This window comes from Rhea pennata, chromosome 7 (genome assembly GCF_028389875.1).
Source record: "Rhea pennata isolate bPtePen1 chromosome 7, bPtePen1.pri, whole genome shotgun sequence".
NCBI classification, from domain to species: domain Eukaryota; kingdom Metazoa; phylum Chordata; class Aves; order Rheiformes; family Rheidae; genus Rhea; species Rhea pennata.
Genome location: NC_084669.1, coordinates 23,938,756 through 23,958,093, shown reverse-complemented (window position 1 = coordinate 23,958,093; position 19,338 = coordinate 23,938,756). Strand labels below are relative to the sequence as shown.

Here is a 19,338-nt window from a genome sequence, read left to right as displayed (position 1 = left end):
CTTTCATGACAATTGAAGGGTAGCAGGGGAAAAAGAAACAAAGAGGTGCATTTAAGTACAGGTTGGCATGCCCGATTCAAAATTTTTCTTTGCAATTTCATCAATAAAAAACACGTAATTTAAATCTCAAAACAAAATTACAAGGAAAGTAGACTCAAAACTTTCATAGAAAATAGTATCCACAATGCAGCTTTATATATGGAAAAAACATTATCCAGCATTCCAGCTGGAAAGGTACATCTAACCTCTTAGGCCTTGCAGGAAAATCCGTCTATGAAGATTATGTACTTTATTCACCTCTGGACTTCCGCCTTAGCTGTTGATTACTTACTTTTTTAGCTAATGTTTAAAGCTACAACAGAATTCTGCTGGTTAACCTAATCTTCTTACTTCCTGAACTACATTTCCAACACCACACATACAATTCTCATTGAAGAATGACTTTGTTAACATTTCATTTGCATCAGCGACATGCAGTGCTCAGTCTGCATAACAGTCGATCATAATTTACTCTAAAACTCACTTCAGTCTTGTCCCAATATTAGTTATCTACTCTTACTATATTTCAAGATAAGAGACATGCCAAGTTTCCTATCTGTGAAAAGTCAGTCATTCCAGAGTAGTATTTTTCTTTTAACATGCAGTGGTCAGAGAAGAGTTCAAGGAAGCATTAACTCCATAAAAGTCATCGCCTTTCCTAAACACCAAAAGCAGGGAGATTAAATGCCGTCAAGCTTACTTCCTTGCAATCATGTCCTTTAACACTTGGCAGTATCAGTTAAAAACATTTAAAATAATGTATAATCACTAGTGCCACAGTGAAGTCCCACAGCATTATCCTTATTTCAGGAGAACATATCAACAGCATTATGAGCCGATTGAATGAGACACAAGGATGCTGTGTCAGACTACGCAGAGCAGCGGGAAGAGTAATATAATGATTTCAGAGATTAACAGGTTGTTGCACAGGTAAAATTCAGAATTATCAGCAGTTCTAGTAGTGCTAGCTTCATTCCCTCTTAAAGGCATGACATTTGCTATTAAGAAAAGCGTAAGACCTCATACTCCCAGTAAGAGGATCACAAAAGTAAAAGAAAGATTTCCAACATAAAGGCAGATTTTCAAGGACAAAACACTCAATGCCTCCTTTTTTAAGTTCTCCTGTGCGTTTCTCCTTTTTCGTTTGAGGTGCTGAAAACAGCACCTCTGAGCCATTTCTTTGGCTTCTGCAACAGCCAAAATGCAACAACTGTTACATTTATCAGAACACATCCTCTAACTGATCAGCCAACAGTCTAAACTTGGATTACCCCTTTACTAGGCCAACTGAATTACCAGTTAACAGGGTCAAGTAAAGATAGCCAAAGAGGTTAGGAAATAGCCAGGACTTTTCAGTGAAGGGATAGGGAGAATGTAGGGTCAGTTATAGGTACAGGGAAGACAGCAAAATGGCAGGAAAACATAAGTCAGCATTGATGGAATCTGGCCCTTTCAATGAGCAATCACAAACAACACAAACAAAACCATTGTGTCATACAAAGATACTCTTAACAAAATACAACAACAAAATAAAGCTTCTTCTGATGGACAGAAATGCAAAATATGCTTTCAATGAAGCTAACAGTCAAAACCACATTCAGCCCTACTCAATAGTTTACGTTAGCTAATTCACTTAAGTGGACGTTGCCATTAATGCAATATTGCTGTGACCTGTGTCACCTGTGGTGAGATGCCTACCTCAGCTTCATCGAATGTCAGAAGCAAGTCTGACGTTCCAGAAAGGATGCCTCTCGATCCATCAATGAGATAGTCACGAGCTGGGACGGAATAAGGGTCTGCTTGCAGCATCTGGGCTGCCCGAACAAGTTTGGTGCATGCATTCTCCACTCTGTGGAAAAAGTCATCAGACAAAACGTGCTGGTTATTTCTGTCTGTAAGGTAACACACTTGAGAAAATGGTGAAGGATTTGTTTTCAACCTCACTACTTGAAATGCTGCAAGCAAATTAATCATTCTCTACCTTTATAGTCTAACAAGTAAAGATATTTATGTTAACAAGAAAATAGATAGCATCTGTATGACATGCTTTTTCTGAAGTCAGGAAATCTTCCAATTTAGGGAACATTTCAAGCACTCCATACACAGCAGTCAATACAGAATGTTGTTAAGGAAAGGACCCAACATTAACTTGGCAAAACATCTTTTATTCTGAATGACTGGGGAAGGGAAGGTACAATTATTGTTTTAGGGTTTCCAACTCAAATTACTAACTTTTTATCATCCTTATATTTGCCTTAGCATTCAAGAGGCAATTGCAATTAATAAATATTAAATTATTGCTAAACAGTAAGACAAAAGAACATCCTATTAAAAAAACAAGATTCTCAAGACTATTCTCTACCTGACAGAGCTACACTCCAACTTTTAAGTTTATTAGCACTCATTACATAAATAGCATTTTAAATAGCCATAAGATTTAGTGATAAGGTATTAAATTTCAGGTAAAATTCAGAATTATCAACAGGTTGAAAAGGCAGGTTGAAACTCCATATTTAAGAACAGGAAGGAGGATTTACAAGACATTATAATGTGCAATTACAATAATACAAAAGGTACTATAAGAAGCAAGGGAGCTCTAAAATTAAGTTATTTTTTATCAAGCCATTTCACATGACAATTAAGAACATTAAAAAGCTTTGCATTTTGTTTGCTTGCTGTAATCATTCCACAACAGCTTAGAGAAATATAAAATTCAAACTTTGCTTCTATAGTAGTTACCCTGATCGTGACCGTAGTTATTGACTACGCTGACCAAGACTTTCCTCCATTCTCTTACCTTGTTTAAGAGAAACATAAATAAGTCCAGTACACAGATGCTATGCATATGCAAGTATCATATGCCTATTCAAGTTGCTCCAAGTTCCAACAAACATTAATCCCTTTTATTTCAGCAATACTATCTCCCATCATTACTTTTTTCATGCTCATCATAGCTCATTCTCTAGTGATCATTTAGGTATATTCCTTTATCTCAGACTTTCAGTTAAATCATATAAGAAAGTTGCACAGTTTTTTCATTTTCCTTTTTATTTTCTTTCTCATGCAAATGGCCTGAGGATAATGTTTACTCCTACCACTGACTACAACAAGAAATCAGATATCTACTACAGTAAAACAAATCTTTTTTCAGAAAGTAAGGTTTTCAGCTAATGGCTCCCCAGATAAGCAATGCCACTGTCATACCCTATTCTTCAGTGGGACATCTGGTCCATACAGTAGGTGGTAACTCATAACTAAGTAAAAAAATATAGGACTTTAAGGCAGAGAGCAGGAATGGTCTGCTCATGAATATGCAGTGAACTTAGCTGTAAAAATCAAAGTCAGCTAACTTCATTGAAGTAGATTTCCCCACATCAAGTTTATTTTTTCCAGCGCTGCTAAGAAAGCAGATATCACTTATTCACCCAGCCAGAGCCACAGACTGAGAAATACCTCATTTCCTACAGCTCAATTTCATGGTCATGTTGTTTAATAATAATGATTATCTCAAGGCTGGCTTTTGCGTTTGTGAACAAATGAATTAATGCAAATGTGCATTAACCCCAGAAATCCCCACAATTTACCAAAGAATAAAGTTTCAAAAGATTCAAAGACTTATTTTCCAGGTTTTAAAACTTTTAAAATAAACAAACTTTTTTAAAAAAACTTTTAAAATTAATTTTGTGTTTTACTTGTGTAACGCCTTTTTTGTATAAACTTCCCAGTATATCCGAAAGAGTTCAGGAACGGGCACTACTGTGTGCAAGAAAGGAGGGTGGAGGAGAAGGGAGTTGCTTTTTTCAAATAGATTCCTGCCCCCCTGCCAAAGGCAACACACTAGGAAAAAACAATTAAAATGGGGAGGGTGGAATAATTTCATTCACTGCAATGAATTGCTTGTTGTCGCACAAAAAGAAAAAAAAGACTCAAACACACACAACATATTAAAAAGTTCTCAATAGTAGTTCATGGCTAAGGTGAATTTACCACTACAACTTAACTAAATTGCTGCTGAGATAAAAAGTCTTTGGTGCTTCATGTTTATGTTGTATAATCTGTATTCTGCACGTACAGAAACCCCACCCACAGCAGCGCACAACAGAACCAGTATAGAAAATTTTGGATAGGCAGGTACTTCACGTATGTATTTTGCTATAAGATTAAAAAATTCTTAAGTTTAAATAGATGGAAAAAATTAACCACAGAGCTACAATAATTAATGATAATGCTAGTTTTTGTGGAATACCCTCCCCACACTCATTCTTTGCTGCACTCAGAGCCTGACTGCACAGATCTTATCCAGCTTGCAAATGGGAAAGGGGATGCTTGATTACTTATTGGATAAAGCTGAAATTCTTCCAATGTCAAAAAAAAAAAATCACAGAATCCAAATCACAAAGAAGTCTGCACACGATGTTATATAATGCAAGTTACACACTAATAAAACAGTAAAACTTTAATTCTCTCTGAAGATCAGGTTGTTGACTTACAAATAAAATCACAGCCCAAAGGCCAAAAGTGGAAAAAGTTGTCAGACGTTTAAACAAAATTGTATTGTAACATCGGACAACACCACCGTATTTACAAAACAAATTCAACGTGGACTTTATATGCTGATGCTCTTAGACATAACCAGATCTTAATATAGTTGTAACGTAATTGGATCCATATGTATCAAAATGTCTGCATGCTTTCAAAAATATGAAAGCCTACTCTTATTGTAAAATTTTTCATAAACTCAGTTGCTAAAACACCTGCAATGTGAAAACCCATCATCATTCATCTTTTGTATTCTACTTCAGCTTACTGGTACTTTGTATTGGACTTTATTATGTTCAAAGTGACACATCATTCTGTTCAATTCACTGAAAAGTTGTTTCAAATTTGGTATTTTTTTTCAATGAGTATCACGCCCCTCCCTTTTTTCTTTTTTAATGTAAAGACCAGAGTAGCTGAAGTCACACATAGTACATTGGTGGTTTATAAGAATTGATATTTCCACAAAAAAATACACAGGTGTCCAACAACAATCTAATCAGTAGATGGGTAATTTTACACGAAGTTATCAACTGCTATCAGTTTAGCAGTTAATTTGAAGTGGCATTCGAATGATAGAAACCGAAGAAATCTCCATACTGAACAACCAATTAATCATAGAATCCACTAGTGTGATCTCAGAAATGAAATTTTTCTTGCTAAAAATTTTTAATTTGTTCCAAAATATTTATCAAAACAAGAAATATTAAAGTAGTGCCCTCTAGGCATTTTTCAATATTTCTGATAACAAGAGGAAAAATGCAGATATCCAACAAAATCCTATCACTTGCCTATGTGATATTCTGTTGCTAATCTGAAGTCTATGAAGCAATTAAAAAAGTAGCACCTCCTGAGAGCCAAACTAATCTGCAAATATCCAAATCTCTATGTTATATCATAACTTAACAAGACACCACTATAAAAGAATGCATATCTTTTATTTTAGAGGCTCAATTACTACAAATCTATATTAACACCTGCCAAGTTCTATGTAGAGAAGTCACACAGGTCAAGATCTTTGCAACTATAACAACCTCCAGTATTCAACCAACTTCATTCCTGTTGGCATCTTCTTTATGAAGTGTGAGGAAAAGCTGCAACTTACGCTGAACTTCCACATTATTTTTCAGGATTTAAGACTGATCTCTGCTTCTCCCAAACACAAGTGGCTGTTTAGAATATAAGATATCTGGGAACAGCACTTTTTTTCAATTCCTAACCGCTCAAGTTGTAGTGAGTTTACTCACTACAGTTTAATTACCTACAGCTGCAAAAATACAATTTTAAAAGTAAATACTTTATAGAAACATAGCTTTGTTAATAGAGATTACCAGTAATGCTGCTCCAGCTGGGCTACAAAAACAGTGTTAATACAAATAGTGCTATGGTTTTGTTTATTAAATGAGTTTGTGTGCAAATTAAATGCAGATAAATTTTTGTTCCAAGTGCAAATAATTCAGATGTTACCCTATTGCTTGCATAGAGATTACAGCTTTTTCCTTCATTACAACAGAATTGTAACAAGTAATATTAACACCCAGCAAAACCATCTGATTTAAATTCCATCCGTTACATATACTGCCTATGGACCAAGACAATTAAGGTACAGAACACAGCATTTCTTAACTCTAGGTCAATGCTTCCAAGGTGGTTTATGTCACCAGCAAGCAAAGGGATGCATGTTAGGCTCCTCGTGGCTAACAACGCCGCTGGTTGTAATCACACTCCTACTGGAAAACTTTGCACACAGTGCCACAAAGATTCACTACACCCTCAATGTCAGTCTCAGGCAAATAAAAAGAAAAATAAATAAATAAATAAAAGAAGAAGAAGAAGTAGTTTTAGAAGAATAACTCCATCTTCCTCCAGGCGTGGTTCCCTCCAGGTCTGGTGGTCCCTTTGAGTGCGAAACACGCGAGCAGGAAATGCAGTGCTAGAGCAAGCACACTGTTCCTTACCAGTCCAATCTGGACGAGCCCTGCAGAAGGACTTCCTAAAGATGACTGCCAATTCTTGAATCAGCAGTTTAGATACAAACACCCCTCCTCTCAAAAAACAACAGTCCTCTTCCATTTTGCCTCCTACATCCAAGTCTTGCTCTTTAACACAGAAGCAGCTAGAGCCCTTTGGCAGCTCACTCACAGCTGTCACTTTTCCCTACATCAGAGAAGTCAGTGACAGTATGTTCCATCATGTGAATAAAGAACTGTTACCACGTACTAGCTCTTTTTGATATAAGCTCTAGATTAACTGAAAAACAACAAATTTAATAGGCTATCACTCAAAAAGGTCATCCATTATTTGTATTATCCTATCCAGGATACTGTGTGTGAAAAAGGTTTCATTATTAGTTCTGCTTCTCATTTTTCATTGTACTACAATCTAAGACACTCACAAATTCTTGCAGGAAAAGTTCTTATACTCAGCAAAAAACGCTGCTATTCAGCAGTGCACCACTAAAGAATTCTTTAAGCTCACATCACATTTCTATAGTAATTTGACTACTAAGTCTTCAGAATCTGGTAAATGTCATTAGAGGCTGATTATAGTGTAGCAATTCGAAGGCAGTCTCTTTTCCTTACTCCCTTACTCCCCTTAGTGAACAAGAAGCTGGAAATCAACCAAAAACTCTACACATCCTCAAAAACAAGCACAAACAAAATTACACTATATACAGCTCCCCAAGGATCAAGAAAAAAGTTTTAGTCTCATTTCAACTCACACATCCGCTCCAAAAACACCAATCCAAAACCCCCAAACAACCCTCCCTCAAAACACAAAAACAATTCTGAAAAACTCAACCAAACGAGGTCATAAACCAGGAATATAGCATAAGAAATACTGTCTGGATTGTATCAAAGGCCCATTTAGCTTAGTATCCTGTCTCCAAAAGCTGCAAGTGAACGCTTAAGGAAAGCTAAGAACAGGACAAGCATTTATCATACTTCCTCTGGGCACTCTCCCATCCTCCAACTATTTTCAGCTCATGGGATTTCCTGTGGTTTGTCTATTTGATAACCCCCAATAGATTCCTCTAAGTACTCTCTTATCCTCTGTTATCCTCCAAACAAACACAAAGAATTCAGGACAGCACTTACTGTGTAAAGAAGCTTCGCCTTTTGTTGTTTTTTAAACTATAAGCTTAATATAATGCTGCCTTCAGGTTCTTGCACTGCAAGAGCAGTGGAAGTTATCCACAACTCCATGCAACTCATAGCTCCTTAGACCTCTAACGTCCCCATCTCCCCTCTGGCACCTTTCCAGGCTGAAGAGCTCCAGCTTCCCCAGCCTTGCCTTATACAGAAGCCATTCCATAACTTTTACCATTCCCTAAGTCTTTCTATGCACTTTTTTCCAGTTCTGCTACATCCTTTCTAAAACTGAGAGACCAGAAGTGCATGTAGTATTGAAGGAGCAGGAGTGACACTACAGTCCTAGTCCTTTGCTGATAATCCTTTTTTGATTGAGCATGCAATGGATGCTCTCACCAATCTATCAGAGCTCCACGATCTTCCTCGCTCAGAGTGATGATCAGTTCAGAGTCAGACATCCTATATGAAGCTAAAGTTGCTACTCACCCATGTCTGTCATTTCAGATCTATCAAAATAATTTAATCTACACTTGATACCAAGTCATTCACTTTAATTACATCCTGCTGTAATTTCTCAGTCATTCATCATCCTCACTATCTTGCATCAGACTTCTAGTCACCAGCAAGTTCTTTAACCTCATTGCTTACCCTGGTTTCCAGGGCATTTGTGAATATGGTTAAAAACCACCAGAGTCAGCACAGATCTGTGCAGAACCCTGCTGATGACTCCCATGATTGTCAGAGCTAACTATTTCATGTTTCTTTTCACTTTGAATCTTTTATTTTCTATAAAAGAACTTCCCTTCTTATCCTGTACCTACTTTTTCTTAAATGCTTTTAGATTTTACCCAAAAAACTACATGCAGACTGTATCACTTGGATTATCCTTACCGATCTTCCTGATATTTCTAAGAACATGAGAGGTTGATAAGGCAGAATTTGCCTCTACAGAAACATGGTCAATTCACCCAAAACAAACTCTATTTACTTGGGTGCTTGTTAATTCTCTTCTCTATAATCTCTGTTATTCTCTCTCTTCTCTTCCAGTTATTTGCCCTGCAGGATGCCAGACCTGTTGTCCTCCTGTTCCTAGATTCCCCTAGAAGGTTTTTCCAAACAGCGTCACCACATTCACTTCTGACATACCAGGTAGTCTCAAGTGAGAGGTTACACGTCACTAATAATTCAGCTGTTTCATTCATGAACCTTTACTGCTGTCTAATACCATCTTGTCCTGGCCATTTTTTGTTTGTTTTGTCAACCTGCAACACAACAAAATAAATCTGTATTCACTGTTTCACAAAAATCTCTCTTTCAACATCACCTCTGTTCTCCATTCTATTATTTTTCTAGTTGCCTCAGTGCTTTCTGATTTGGAATATCTGCCTATTCTGCCTTCAAGAATATAGTAAGATATTCATTCATTTTGTAAACATCAGCAGAGAATGCTAATACTGCTTTCAGTGACTTGTAAGGCAGAAACATCCCAGTTAAAGTTTCTCATTTGATAGTAAAAAGCTTGGTAGTTTCACAACAGGAAAAAAAATGATGCATCATTTTTAAGACTTAGAATAGTAAAAGGAAAAAGTTATTTGTCTTCAATACTGAGCCATGAACTTAATTAAAAGTGTCAGTCACGGCTCTTCAACTGCCTTAGATTTCCAAGCAGTGATATCATGCATAAACTGGCTATATTGCCACATTCACATTTCACCAATCAAATTAAAGAAGAGACTTTGTGAGAACACCACACATTATCTTTGGCATTGTTAAATGCCAAAAAACAGCACGCAGATAAGTGCCATGGTTACTATGAAACATTTTTATTTTTGAAGCAGACATACGGAAGACATGTATAGACAGAAACGCATCTAAACAAATAAGATGTAACAAGAAAGTCACTATTTGCTGAAAGGTCATTTCTGAAGAAGGTGAGCCTCAAGCCCACAAAGAGAGCTACTTATTTTCTAATCTGCACAAGAATGAGTAACAATGACCTATCACTGGGGCATATCTCCTGTACCTACAATAGAAGATTTGACAATATAAATGAGTTTACTTGATAAATGCAGGTGGCATATCCCTTTTCAAGATCTGGTCTTCTGTTGTCTGCACAGTCTCTTTTCCAACCTGCAGGAGAAAAAAGTCATACTTAAGAATCAGAATTTCAGTGTAAAGCCTAGATGAAATCAAATAGCAATAAAAAAATTATTTGCACCAATGACACAATTCCTTCCACTATGCTTGCGGTTGCCGTTTGTAGTTTTGAGCCCAGTATTTATCCAGGTTAGTCAAATTTTGATGCCTTACAAATCACATTTTGTCTCCTGCCAACATTGACACTAAATTATTTGAGGGAGAGGAACCTTTTCCTTCATCCTACTCTCCACAGAAACAGTGCAACTTAACATAGCAAAGAAATAAAAAAAACTTAATCACAATGAGCTCTGCAGGCTTCTCTCTCAACTCCCCCCAAAAGTCAAAAATCAAATTCAAAGTTAAAAATAATCCCCATTTTCCTATTCAATCTGCCTAGTCTATTAGAAAAATGTATGTTAATTACTGACAACATACACCATACCCGCATTCACACTCTCTTTAGGCAAAAATAATCATTCAAACATTAATAAAGAAAGAGGGAGAATAAGATCTGTGTTTTTCTATGCACTTGCTGTTGTGTTATACAATACAAGTCTTTATAATCAGTAGCTGGCTCTCCGGACTGTGAGATCACCAACTTGACAAAATATTTCCAGCTCCTTTGTTCACTGTATTTTCCAGCTGAATAAGCCATTCACAAAGCCATCACAAAGCAGAAGGTCTTTAACTCCGACATTAGCTTGTGTTAAGAGCTGCCAGGCTGCTCAAGCTAGACTAGATAGCACTGAAGGTCCCTGATCAGCTGCTTTTAAAGATTGCTGTTCAGAAGCAACAGAAGTTGCAGTGTGCCAATATGCACAGTACTTAAAAATTCTAGTGCTGTACAGCACTCCAGAGGCAGCATTTCCTTGCAAGTTTACTCCACTTGCCAAAATGGGTCTTGGCTACTTTGGTCCTTTTTAGATGGGCTTTAAAAAATTACATGGGCCCTAAATATCATTTGGTTCATACATACGGACAGTTTGGTCCACATTTAAAAGCAACTTTTTAAAGTTTACTAGTGTTATGCTTGCAAGTATTCATGCATCTATTTACTAGCAACAGAGGGAAGAACAAAGATGTTGAAACTCTTTAGTTTTACAACGATTTTCTATCTCTTATGCTTGTTGTAACTCACAGTACCAGCACCACTGCCAGCTAGTGCACAGCACTACTGTATTGCCACAACTCTTTTAACCCCAGGATCTCAGGCAGGGGAGGGCGAGCATGGGGGGGGGGGGGGGGGGAAGCAGGGCAACATCTCAGCAGCACAGTTATAAGCATCTCATGCTCCAATTTCTTCTGGGACAGGGTTATACGACCCGCCACTGACAGCATGGCTGCTTTGTTCTAACCATTTCCACTCTAGATCATGAAACTTTTTTTTTTTTAATATATTTCCCTCTCTTTCTCGTGTGTGTGTGTGTGTGCATGCACATGTGCACAAACATAACAGAAAAGGAGTAATTCTCATAAGTCTGTGTAGTTTGGATTATAGAGAACACATTATTTGGATGCAGATAGAAAGCTGTCACCAGGCAAAAACCAAGAGTAATGTTTTATTTCAAGAAGTCACTGGGGAAAATTCCACTGCCACCAAGATGTGTTTCTTTCTCAGCTGTACCAATCTACATATAGACCAATTTGTTAAAAAAAAAAAAAAAAAAAAAGAAGAAGAAATGAAAATCAAAAAATACGTAGCCTAAAGACATACAACTCTTAAAGAACACAAGAAAAAAAATTTTACAGCAACATGACTTGAATTCAAAGCTCATCCTAACTATCAATATCCAGCTTGCTTTTTTAATATAGAATAATCGACCAGGAACAACTGAGAAAACAACTTTTTCTTAAGCTACAATAGACTTTATCAAAATTACTGCTAATTTTACTAACCAGAACAGAAGTGTTTCTTCAGTTTGGAAAGCAAAATCTCCTCTTAAACTTTTCTAAAAATAAAGTATATCTAGGCTCAACTCATGGGATACAGCTGTCTTCACCCACACTGCAACTAGACAGTGCAAATTTAGCTGAAATTTTTCCAATAACTATAATTCTTCTGGAAAGATTTCTCAAAGTAGATCTTTTTAAGCCTTTCAGTGGCAGCTGAGTTGGTTTCTATACGTTAATTCCATAAACAAACCAACCTTATTCTTTAGGTTTAAATGAGGTACTGCATCATACAAGCAATCATCATATTTAATGCGCAGTTGGTATCAAACAGATAGGATATACAAAATGAAACAGACCTCAACACGGACGGACAGCTCAAATTCAGTCACTCCTAAGACCTCTTCGGAGCAAACACTCACCAGTTCCCAGTCATAAGAATTGCTTTGCTACACCTGGCTAGGATCTTTAGTCTTTAAATGGAAGTAATGTACAGGATATGAGGTAATTTCCATTTTCATTTTTTTGTAGGGAGTGTCTATCTTAACACATCTCTGAAACACAGACCCAGTTTTTGTCTCGGCTCTAAAGACAGCCCACTTTTCTCCCATGCTCACCACAAATTTGAAACACTCATTCCTCCTATATCCTCAGCACCATATGGCACACAGAAAAGACACTTCACAAAAGTTTTCAGGCAGTTCCCACCAGGCCTATTAAAAAGCTCCCTTACCCTTCTAGGAAAAAAGATTACTTTTACCATATTTTAAGCTGCAACACTCCACATACCCCTCGCTGAATCTCTGCAGTTTAAACAAGTCCCTGTGTCTCACAAGGAAAACACTTATATTTGCACAGCTATTAACTTTTAGAAGTTGCAGTCTCTACATTTGTTACCGAGGTATGGAGATGGGACCTAACAAACAAACCTACTCCACGTACCCTTTAACAAACAAAGCCGCATTGATGTCTTTTTAAAAATACACAACTCCCAAAAGAGGTTTTGTGGGTTTTCTTTTATAACTTTGTGGTTAGAGCAATTGTTTCTTGTTTTAATAAGATCCGGTTTCTTTAGACTGAACTTTGTTGACTAAGCAGTTCTCAGACATACTGTAGTGCTACATAATGTAAAAATTCACTCAGTATTTAAATGCAGAAAAAATGTAGCTATGGAAATCAAGAAAAGTTTATTAAAAAAACTCTCATCTCATTTCTGATAGGAGGCTTGTATAACTTGATGTTAATACAAAACCATTGCCTAGAGAACCTGATTTTTATTCCTATTCAGGTACTCCTACCCTCTAATGTAAGATTCCCTTGGCTAAGTGGGAAGCAACAGTTTCCACAGAACCTAAGCTTCCGCTTTTAATACTGAGGTGGTCATTACTCACGGCTACAGAGAAACTTTCCCTTGTTTAGCAGAGTAAAGAGACATTAACTTTGCGAACATCACACCCGCCCAGAGCAGGAACAGAGGAAGAGGTGCTACACCGCAGAGCTTACCAAGGCAGTTTCACTGTTGTGACCTCCACCCATCAATATTCATTTTGATACTTTGGGGGCAAAGTGATGGCTTGCATTGGAAACAAAACTGTTGAAGTAAAGGGAGAGGAAGCACCACCGAGCAGTGAGGAACAAGGACCGGTATGTCTAGAAGCACGAAGGGAGCAAGACATCCACAAGCCAGAGGGCAAGTACAAACAGTGAACAGGCTTCTAGGAATGCTACTAGAAGGACCAGGGAAGACCAAAATTTCCTGCTGTTCCTGTCTATCCTTGTTCAGATGTCTCTCATGCATCATTATCTGCCACTGACTAGTTTATGTTTCCTTCCAGGAAACTTGGGGGGGGGGGGGGGGAACATTCTGATCAGGCTGAGTTTTTTCCTCCTTATAACCAATTCCGAAGCTTTTTTTGGTCATGTCTGCTTCTGCTCTAGCAGCAATGGGACATGAGTACTCCACAAGGTCCTTTTTCAATCTTTTTAGCCAGCCTGGTATAGCTAAAAACAGCTGTTCAGTGAGGAGGGGAAAAGTTCCAGCTTCTCCAGGTTTTTGACTTTGTTTAAATAAGCACACCACAAACAGGAAGAAATTCTATTTCTCCTATTTGTAGGAAACAGAAAACATACTGAAAGTATCTCAAAGAATTAAACACCACATACACAAATATCAAGACGAGAGCCCAAGTTTATTAGTATGTTTTGCACTGAAGTTTTGAATGCATCTATTGAGGATCTGCAGTGTGTGGGAAATGAAATCCTCCTTTCAGCTTATATGATTTCCCTATTAAAAAAAAAAAAAAAAAAACTACTTTCTACAATGTTCCAAAAGCCAGTTGAAAATGTGCCCTTTAGGAAGGAGCCTAAGAATATTCCTGTGGCACTATCCAGTGCCATATACAGCCCTACTGTAACACTAATGCAGCCCAAGATTTCTTCAAGTTATATACTGTAGCTTTTTCTTTAGCTAAATTCAAAGCACCGCTCAAAGAAAGTGATCTGGTCCATACACTATATGTGACTTCATCATAAGCAATTGCACATTAAAATCTAGTCATTGGTTTATGCATTCTTCCATGTTTTGCAAGCCTCCAGAAAGCATGACGACATTACACTGACAAATTTCACACCAAAAAGTGTCTTCAAATCAGTGCAGCTCCATGAAGTTCTCTGCAGCTTCTTCAACTCCTTTAGATTTTTTCTCCTGAAAAAAAACGCACTGAAGTATTTGCTATAATACTGCAAGGAAAGCAACTTCTATACTGTATAACCATGACTGGATTCCCACTAAGACATAGTATAACATCTTTAAAAAAATAGAAAGTTGCTAGCCTTTTTTTTTTCTCATCCTAAAAAAAGTGGCCTATATTTCAAGACTATGAACAATCCATTGAGAAGCAAGCAGATGTTAAATTTATGCCTACTCGTTGCTGGCACGGAACTCTCGCATTCAAGTCCAGATTAAAAGATTACAACATTGGGCAAATGCAATTAAAAGCTCCTGGTGAAAACATTCTGAATTCTGGTTACAGACTCAGCACTCCTGTACATGACAGAAGGAAAATGATGGGATAAGTTAATGCCGTCCGCAACTGTGTCCTCATACCTTCTGCAGAGCCCTTCCCTCTTCCCCAAAGGTTTGGCTACTGAAGGCCAAAGCAGCTCCTTTATCTCAAACTGAGTTCAGAGCCTGTTTGTCTCAGAAGCCTCAAATGCGGCAAGGATTCAATGACTACTTCACAATCATTTAAGTCTTCCCTTAGTGAAACCAGTCAAATTAACACAGAAATTGGGGGTGGGATGGGGGAGAAGTTGGAGCAGAGAAAAAGAAACCAAATGGTACAGCTCTTTTTTTTTTCTATTGCTGTCAGCTCTATTTTGATTGCAACTCATGTTCTGTTTTTATTTACAGTATAAAGTATATCAACCACCAGAGACTTTAGTAGTATTCCGAACTTTCTCACCTAGATTGTCTTGAAATTCAACTCTTAGTGACTGTTATTTTATCATGCCATGGCCCCTAGCCACTATCATTCATATGATAAATGTTAGCAAAACAGAACTGTACACAATTGCAAAACAGAATAGCATAACATAAAACATGAAATTTATTGGTCCCATCCATATGAATTTCAGAAGTCACTCAAAAATTATGATCAGATGGCATTATCAGCCTCCAGTACAAGTATCATTGTCTGTTGACAGTGAATAAAATAGACAAGTAATCCTGACATGATTTTAGGAAGACATAGGAGTCTAAGTTTACAGGTTACTCACCACAATCCAATCCTTTGCACCCAGGACAACTGGCAAAAAAAGGCAGGGTTACAACCAGGTAGAACAAAGCATAACTCTCCTCTAAAATGGTGTTTATTTTCCTTCAAAAGCTCTCTTGGAAGCATTTAACAGCAAATTTCAAGTTTGTTCATCATTCCACTCTTTCATCTCACTTAAAACTAAAAATCAGGATTGATTTATCACTTGCAATTAAGTATTTTAACACTATTTTAAGAAGCTTTGTTTAAATTTTCCTCCTTATTATCTGCAGTGGATTAGGATGATGCAACTAGCAGCTGCCTAAAGAAATAAGCAGCTGAATTCTCTTCCTGCTTTTAGTTTATGTCAACCACAAACAATGCAAATGTACTACCACTGACATTAGTGAACAAGACCACCGATTTTGTGTTTTTAAGCTAGGTATGAACTTACAGAGACAGCTGAATCAGAGCCTAGCAACTCTGCCTTTCAGTTAATACTGAAGCTGTATATCGGCTCCTGGTTTTCTCATGATGACCCCAGAGACAGCATTCCAGGCATAGCAGGGCACCTTCCAAACTCCTCTGGCAATAAATCAAGTAAATTTAGAATGCTTCACCCACCTGGTTCCTAATAGCAGCAGACTGACCTACCTGTCTACACTGGAGATTTAGACAAATTTCAAATGCTGCGAGGCCAAGGAACTCTTGCTGTCCAAGTAAAACATAACTATGGAACAAGAACCATATGAAAATGAGAAGTGACATCACTTGGGTACCAGAAGATATTTTTATTCATGCTGTTAATACTGACTGACCCTGGACAGATAAAGCTGATGTTTGGTTGTTTTGGCTGAAAGATGCATACTCACTATACAGGGAGTAAAAGCAAATATTGAGTACGTCATAGTGTAACTTTTTATAGAACTACTTGAATTTAGAGAATAACCCCTTTACAAAGAAAAATTTCTCTTCTAAACCAGTACTTCCAAGTTAAACTACTTTAAGACATGCTGTAGCTCCACTTTAATCAAATTACACAAAAGTCAGCTCTGATCTTTGAGCATATGCAAAACTCACCTGAAAATATTCAGGGAGATACAGCAACTGCCCTTTACAAAGGAAGGGCACAGCTGCAATTAGCCAGTTTTACCTTACAAGTAACTGTCACAGGAAAGACTGTTGTGCCAAAAAAAAGTCATGTGAACTTCAAAAAGCTCTTCTAGCTCATTCCTATGCATCTAGAATTGTGAATCATCACCAAGTTCAATAATATGCTTTCCCAGTGATGTATAAATAACTACCATCCTAAGAAGATAACACACGTGATGCTATAGAGCTCAATTCTCTCCTTAAACTGCCTTTCTAGAAGGCAAGCAACAGAACATTACACACCAAGATGCTGGGAGGTTTACCTCTCCACTGACAACCAGCTAATATTAGCCAAAATCCTCCAACATGCACATAAAAGTTTCTTTCCACAGTAATGGAGATGCTTGGTAAGGGCTGGGGCAGAGGAGAGAACAGGACACATGTTAAGTCAGATAGAAATATTTGGAAATTTTTCTTATGATTGTTATGTTAACAGCAGAGCTGAAAGCTCTTAAAAAGCCTCATCACAGGAAGTTCATAGGTCAGCTGAAAGAGAAAAGTTTTCTTTCAAGAAACAGAAAGTTGACCCATGAGAACTCATGCTTCTAATAGGCGTCAAACATAGTACTGAATAAATATATTCTCTAAAATCAACTGAAGCTATGGTTTCATTTAGACACTAATAGACCTTCTCCCTATACCACCTTTTCCTTAGCAGAATGACAAACTGAATTATTGTTAGCGGCCACTTGCAATTTTAAACTAGTATTTTTATTTATCCATGTGTCGGCAGAGATAATACAGAAGGAGTTGGAAAAAATAAAAAAACTTGCATTGTCTGTTATTTTGAATAATAAACTTCAAAGTCATAACAGTAAAGAGTCCTCCTCATGTTTCAAAGATATCTGACTAATCTGGGTGCAAAGCAGTAAGGCCTGAATTTCAAAAAGGTATGGTAAAGGGGACCTTGAAATGGTAGAACATGTTGAGTAAGTTAAAAAAAAAAATGTTGTCAAATAAAAATGCAAACTAAAACAGTAGATTAAGTGAAAAACTCACCGCTTAAGGGTTGTTCCTTGTAAATTGTGCTGTTTCAAGCATCCAGCTGAAAGTTACTGGGAAGGGTTGTTCCTTGTGTGTTACAAGAAAATATTAAGACAGAAACAGCTAATATTTCAGGAAGGTATATATGAGGAAAAAAAACAGTAATGTCTTTTAGAGAGCAGAAACATTGTATCAAATATAAAATTAAAGTATATTTAATAAACTGCCTTGTTGCACAGAGAAAGCTGACATTTTGTTAGACAACTGCATGGGGTAGAAGAATCTTATTCCATCGACTTTCAGGTAGTCACACTTTAAACGCTTTCTCCTCAAAAATCCATCATCCATCATCTCAGTTGCCCCTGTAGATAACATTTGGCCACTATAAATAGCCAAAGATTCACTTTAGTATTTAGTTAACTACAAAATCTGTTTGTTACTTTCTGTACCCCACTTCCATTTTTAGAAGCCCACAGCTAACCTCCTGGGTACTGTTAACCACATGAAGAACTCTGCTGTAGCACAACTGAAAATGTCCAGTCAACACACAACAGCAGATCACTGCTCACTCCACATCAGAAGCAAGATCAGACAGAGTTGAAGCATGGAGGAAGCTCCGCATCAGAGGAAGGATACCAATGCACTGTTAATCCTTGCTAGTACAATTGCTACCACTTTAAGAAGTTGTAGATTAATATTAAAGGATTTAATATTTAAATGTTAATATGTAAAATTCTTAAATATTTAACAGCAAATAATAAAATTCCTTTGTATTTACTTTGCCAAAATTTAATTAAAGCTATATTTCCTTTTATCCGCTACAAAAAAAGGTGATGGAAATAAGAAGCTAGAAGACTCAAGAAGCACTGGAACAGGATTGGCACTATTGGTGCAAATCCGACTAAAAGGATCTCCTACAACAGGCAGCTACACTTGTTCCCAACAATACTTTGTCTTATTTGGTTAAGAAAATTGTTCTAGATTTAAAAGCAGTGGAACAAAAGAGAACTACTCTTCTGAGTACTCATTATATAACATTGAACACAAATAAGTTTGTGTCAGCTATCAAGTCAACCAGAGGAAAAAAAAAAAAAAAAGCTCAAGAAGGTAATTATACTCTGTCATACAGGTGGAAACTAGAAATATCACATTTACAAAATCCCTCATAGCTTACATCTTCCAAAACCATATCATGACCTGGTTTAACTGGCAGCGTCAAAATGTTCAAAACACTTGAGCCACATACAGGAAATTTTCAGTACTTAGCAGAAAAGCAATGTTGCAAAACACAATCATGTAAAAAAAAAAAAAAAAGAAAGAAAAAGAAGAAAAAACCTGTCGCAATGAAGGCCAAGCAACAGTTCTTCATAACCGTTAATAACTGCTTCAGGTGGCAAGGTCCCTTAGCATTTCACTACCCCAAGTAATCCGAGAACAGGACAAAGATCCCAGCCACCCCCCTCCAGAAAAACTTCCAGAGGAAAATGGTATGCTGAAAGTTAGTTTGCAATTGAGATAAAACACTTCATAGGTTGGAGTTCTGATAATCACTGACATTAAGCTGAGAAAAAAAAAATAGATTAACAGAAAAATACAATTCTTCCTATTGCGAGGGAAATGGGCTGGGCTGAGCTCAAGTAGCAGCCGAGGCTGGAGAACTAAGGAATGCTGTTTTTTCTCCAGCATTAAATCAAGAGAAACAAAGACAGGGCTTTGCTTAGTGAAAATACCATCTTGTTCAAAGAAAATCT

The 19,338-nt window shown here is 37.1% G+C and overlaps 1 protein-coding gene across 4 annotated transcripts in view; it reads right to left on the bottom strand.

Moving 5' to 3' along the window:
• Positions 1–19,338, bottom strand: part of VCL (vinculin) — a 63,438-nt gene that overhangs the window by 32,638 nt on the left and 11,462 nt on the right. For all 4 annotated transcript variants that reach the window (XM_062580685.1, XM_062580682.1, XM_062580683.1 and 1 more), the window contains exons 2-3: positions 9,727–9,797; positions 1,738–1,888 (exon numbers count right to left, since the gene is read on the bottom strand). In XM_062580685.1, coding sequence (XP_062436669.1) covers positions 1,738–1,888; positions 9,727–9,797 — 222 coding nt within the window. The remainder of the gene's footprint in view (positions 1–1,737; positions 1,889–9,726; positions 9,798–19,338) is intronic.